Source organism: Crinia signifera, chromosome 12 (genome assembly GCF_055691185.1).
Source record: "Crinia signifera chromosome 12, ASM5569118v1, whole genome shotgun sequence".
Classification (NCBI taxonomy): Eukaryota; Metazoa; Chordata; class Amphibia; order Anura; family Myobatrachidae; genus Crinia; species Crinia signifera.
Window position 1 is genome coordinate 78528930 of NC_139228.1, and position 6000 is coordinate 78534929.

Consider the following 6000-nt stretch of genomic DNA (forward strand, 5'->3'; position numbering starts at 1 on the left):
AAAAAGTAAAAAAAAAAATGTATTTAAACTCCTGGCATTGCAACTTAGTTTTGTCCAGATGTAAAGTTACTGTTATTGTTCTGCTTCAAACTCCGAATCTACTCCATAGTCACTAAGGACCTTGTTAGTATTGTTTCAGTAAAGTACCAAAACAGATGGCTAATGAGAACTATGCGGAGCATCAGTAGAATACTCCCCCGTGTAATGGATTTCTGTGCACGCAGTATAATAAAGGTGTATATAAGGTAACTTACAGGAACCGTCTCTAACTCTGCCAAAGCTGAGTACACACAATTAAAAAAAAAAAAAGATAATACTGTAGATCCTGTTACTCATAAGCAAATGATCTTCTGGTTTTCTTCAATATTTTGGACAAAGACATTTTCATAAACCCAGTAACTTACGAGCAAAAATATCATACTTGATAATGTATGCAATACTAAACCACGTAAATGCACAAAACATATTCAGATTTCCATTAAGGTAATGTTGTGCATATACAGTAACTGGTTTGATATTAATGTTAAGTAACTAATTACTAAAATGTAAATTCAGTGATTTCTACTAAAATGGAAATTCACAAATTAATTGCAAGTAGCAACCTTCCGCTAAAAGACAAATATATAATTATAAGAATGAGCAACAAACTGATTTGTGTTTATTGATCTGGAGAAAATAACGTAATTTAATTTAACTTTTTTTTAAATTAATTTAAACCAAAGGAAGGGTGTATAGTTTACGCTGGAATTTTGGGAAAATGCATTACTGCCTTATGGTGATACAAGTTAGTATGTTCTTAATATTTTCAAAAATGGGCCTACAAAGTGCATCACCCTGTATGACAAGTAATATGCAATACATTGGTTTTAGCTGTGTATCATTCTCCACTCATTTTTTTTTTTTTAAATAACGTTCATTTTCTCCAGTTTAATCTATTTTTTTTCCGGTGGCAATGAAACAAAAGAAATAGGGCGTGCTGCTTTTGAACAATGGTTGGAACAAGATTATTAAAAATCCACTTATACCTTTGTAATACACTTTATAGGCTTTAATTGGCAGCTAAAAAGTGGATTTACAGCATATAGGTGAATACGATTTAAATATAACAACAGCTATATTCTCAGACCTGTACATGTTCATACATAATACCGCTTGCAGCATGGTATAGACTAACTGATTCATTCTGCTTAACTATAAAACTGTCTGGTTGCCAATAAACACATTTAGCAGGTAATTATATACTGTAGAGAGAAGCATTGAGTATAATATTACTAGAATTTGATATATTTCTGGAATGTTTTCAGTTTGCCATGTTCCCATTGGGCTCATAAAAATTCCTTGTAAAGATGTTTAAGATGATTATTATTGTCAGTCCCCAAGGTAGTTCCGTGCATGTGGAAACGATTCTTCTGTCTCATCTCCTGTACAATGTGTCCTGTGCTTTACTCACTGATTAGGGAAAACAAATATTTGTTAAATAAATTGAAAAACAGTAATTTAATATAATAGCATTGCCATTTAGTGTAAACGTACACTTGTGATCTGCACGCCGTAAAATGTTAAAATGTTTAGCAATTAATCAAATTGCAATCCCTTAATTTAATTTGTATGACACTGATTATAGCAAATATTTGATGTCTAACTTCAATTACAGTACATATGCTATACTGTATGTTCCGTATTATGATATAGAGCAAAGTGTATTGCATACAGTATGGATACAATATTGATACAGTATCCATATTATCTGGGCTAAATCCTACCCCTTCTTATGTGCATATGAGAATTTAATTCACATAATATGCACAATAACTTTCGGCAAGGGACTTATAGGTTTATGACCCTATTGCGCATAAATGACTTTCGGACAGCAAATGCGCAAGATGCAGGAGAACAATAGTTGAGATCCCTCTCCAGAGATTTCTGGAGGAAGAAGCCCAAGGCTCGTATGTTATGACAGATTTTGGACAGATTTTGTGATATAGCCGATTGTTTCGCAAAAGTCATACATTTTGCAAAATCAGGAATTGTAATAGCATCTGAGTTCATTAAAAGTCTGAGGTTTTGGGCTCTTAATAAGATCTTTTTTTTTGAAGGGGTGAGTTGTATTCGGCAATTCGGCAAGTATACAAAACAATTGTAACAAATAAACATTTTTAGAATTACTTCTAACCTTAAAAAACTTAAAATAAATTACTATAGTCTGTCAAAATAGCTAATGCAGTGTACATGTCATTTTTGCATTTTTTACCCCAAAAAATGCATTTTATTCACAACGGGAAGTGAATTGGGTGCACAAGCAGTTTCTGTTGAGTAAAATTATTAAAATTATCTGCAGCATGCCTATATACTGTATATAATTGTGACTGTATCTCCAAAAAAAGGTTATGCTACAGGATATCCTAGCTATACCTTGTAACATAAATGGTATGCAGATACAGGGAAAAGTACCGGACATGCCCTATTTTGACATGTCAAATTTTAGAACTATTTCAAAATTAATTATCTGTTGCAAAGGTGCTGTAATTGTGTACTTGTTATTGGTTTGCATCCTTGCCGAATACAACCTATCCCCACACCATAAAAAAAAAAAAAAAAAACCTCAGCTCCGAATTTAGAGCTGTTTTGTGTGAGACCTTCTACCTAGGCTTCCATTACATCCTGGCCTGCAACTGTTATACTATACGCATTCTGGTTGGCCCGAAAAAGTCAGGCGCTTCCTGCTCAAAAAACACTGAGAAGTCGGATCCAATTTGCAGTTGGAGTGTTAAGACGCACGCCATTACATTCTGAGATTATGGGGTTTATTCTAGTTCATTCTTTCTGACAAAATCCTTCTTAGATGGACAAAACCATGTGCACTGCAGGGGGGCAGATGTAACATGTGCAGAGAGAATTAGATTTGGGTGAGTTATTTTGTTTCTGTGCAGGGAAAATACTGACTGCATGATTTTACACTTCAATATAGATCTCACTTTGAAGAAAAACCCCACCCAAATCTAATTCTCTCTGCACAAGTTACATCTGCCCCACCCGCAGTGCACATGGTTTTGTCCATCTAAGAAGGATTTTGTCAGAAAGAATGGACTAGAATAACCCCCAAAGTCGGAGATAATGTCTGGCTGCTTCCAACTTTTTCCCTAACGCTAAAATAGGGTCCCATTAAATCCTGACCTATATTTCTTTATAAGTTATGGTATCTATAGATGTTGCCTATAGGGAAAAAGCTCTGGAAAGTTTTGATCCATACAAGCTTATTGTAGACTGATAGAAGTCTATGGGGAGTGTCCTTCTATGGTTCCACATTGTAGTCTCTGATATCTGCTGTAGACCAACTGTCCGTATTATCTTGTTTGATACATCACGCCAAGAGTCAGAGAGCATTATTAAGTCCATACCACTAGTAATAAAATGCATATTTATGTAAGAGAATTAATAGTCAATTCAGTGTTCTAAACAAGCAATAAGGCTGCATCTTGACTATAATACAAAGCATTTGGCTAAAATGATTTTGGGACGCATTAGGCATATCCAATGCATATGTGGTTACATAAATGAGGCACAAACATTACTGAACATTTAACATTTATTCTGAAATACTAATTATGGAACATGACCTTTTTATTGCAGCAATATATTTGTTAGCACCATGGTGGAAAAAAACAAAACTGTGGTAAAAGAATTTATTTTATTGGCTTTTGCGGATGTGCACCAGTTCCAGAATTTGCTCTTTTTTTTCTTTCTACAGACCTACATTACGTGCGTCATAGGGAACTTTGCTATCATTGTCCTTGTTAGAGTGGAACCTTCTCTTCATACTGTCATGTATTTCTTTATTAGTGTATTCTCTGTTTTGGAGATTATGCTTGTGTCTGTCATTGTCCCAAAACTATTAGCCAATCTGATTTCAGGTAATAATATTATTTCCTTCAATGAATGCTTTGCACAACTGTACGTCTTCATCTCCTTGGGAGCGACTGAATGCTACCTTTTAATGGCAATGGTCTTTGACCGATATCTGGCTATTAACAATCCTTTACACTACTCAGCTATAATGACGCCTGCTTTTTGTACGGAGTTGGCCGTGTTGCCGTGGATCATAGGATTTGGTATTATTTTAGTCCCTGTCATCATCACAGCATGTTTGGATTTCTGTGGTCCTAATGGGATCGATCACTTCTTCTGTGACTTGGCTCCGCTGCAGAACTTGGCGTGTTCCGATCAATTTATTAGCAATTTATCAACAATCATAGCCACCATATTAATTGTTGTTTTTCCATTCATTACAATTCTGGGATTCTACATCCGTATAATAATGACAGTTTCAAACATTAAGAGTCAGGAGGGAAAACAGAAGGCCTTTTCCACATGTTCCTCTCATCTCATTGTAGTTGCTTTATTTTATGGCACAGCCATCATTGTGTATGTTAAACCTAAGGGAAGCCATTATGATAAATATCTTTGTTTTATGTACACAGCATTAACACCTATGGTTAACCCTTTCATTTATACCTTCAGAAACAGGGATGTTAAGAAAGCTTTCAGGATTTCAATAAACAACTTTTTAAAACCTGTTTCATTATAAAATGAGGTTTGTAACTGAGGGGTAAATGTATGAAGCTTGGGGAAGTGGTGTATACCCCCATAAAGAATATCATGTGCAAGGAGATAATACTCCAACCAATCAGCTCCTAAATGTCAATTTACTGTGCATACTGTAGCTGATTGGCTGGTGCAATATCACCTTTCACATAATATTCTTTATGGGGATAGATATCACTTATCCAAGCTTCATATATTTACCCCTCAACAAGTTTCATGCATTCTTTATGGATATTTTGTTTTTTCCTGAATTTAACAAAAAAGAATGTGATGTGCAAACATACAACGGGCGCTCAAGGAATACCCATGACAAAAATGTACTTAAATTAATGGGATAGAGTCCGTCGAATAGGCAATGAAGTTGCAAGATTATCTGTAAACCCTCCCACAGTATTGATATACCAGGGAGGCAAGAAAGAGAAACAAATATGGTGCAGATAACTCCTTCACAATTGGGACTTGTGATATATAGTTGCACTTACAATGTGGAATCAAATGATATCGCATGTATATAAATCCAAGGCAAAACAGTATTCCCTTCAATGGGCCAATATGGAATAACCTGTATTAAGAGACACTCTCCAACATTGGAGGAGAGTAGAAAGATATAGGGAACCAAAGCAAACAGAAGATAAGATGGTATTTCAGTGTTGGTAGTCCTCTCCCAAAACGACCTGTCTGGAACAGGAGGATGGTGAATGTCCAAAACAAGTCAGCCGTCAGCCAGAGGAAGTCCCTGTGTCCCAGAATGCATAACACGTTTCGAAGCGGAAACTCCTTTTTCAAATGCATAATGTGCCCTCCACGGTGTGCGGTATTTAAACCCTTAGGGTCGTTTTGGGAGAGGACTACCAACAATCTTGTCAGCTGTTTGCCATGGTTCCCAATGTCACGCTTTTATTTATGTCTACCTATTGTAAGTGCAATTTTATATTAAATACCCTTTGTTTTAAGGCTTTATTTGCACTATCTCTCTACTCTCCTCCAATGTGGGAGAGTGCCTTTTAATACAGGTTATTCCATATTGGCCCATTGAAGTGAATGCTGTTTTGCCATGGAGATATATATATATATATATATATATATATATATATATATATGTTGTGGAATTGTGATGACGCAGTTGCTGAGCGCCCTACCTTGCGGCGGCGCCCGGAAGCAGCGTCTGCAACAAGATGTATCACTGTTTCTTTATATATAGGTAAGTCACACACTGTTTGTTTATTCTGTCATTTCTTGATAAAAGTGCACGGGCACTGAAACGTTGAAAGAACAAAGTTGACATTTGTCGTCTATTCTTGCGAAGCCTGAGAGTGCCGCCGCTTCCAACCATCTATATATATATATATATATATATATATATATATATATATATATATATATATAGGTCCAGTCGGC

General features: G+C 35.6%; 1 protein-coding gene across 1 annotated transcript; it reads left to right on the forward strand.

Moving 5' to 3' along the window:
• Positions 1 to 3649: 3649 nt before the first annotated feature.
• LOC146049578 (olfactory receptor 10A7-like) lies at positions 3650 to 4585 on the forward strand. The gene has a single exon (XM_083166101.1). It carries the CDS (start codon positions 3650 to 3652, stop codon positions 4583 to 4585), a length of 936 nt encoding a protein of 311 aa, XP_083022227.1.
• The last annotated feature ends 1415 nt before the right edge of the window (positions 4586 to 6000 follow it).

Excerpts from the sequence above, each read along its gene's own strand:
- LOC146049578 (XM_083166101.1), top strand. The coding sequence starts at position 3,650 with ATGGTGGAAAAAAACAAAACTGTGGTAAAAGAATTTATTTTATTGGCT.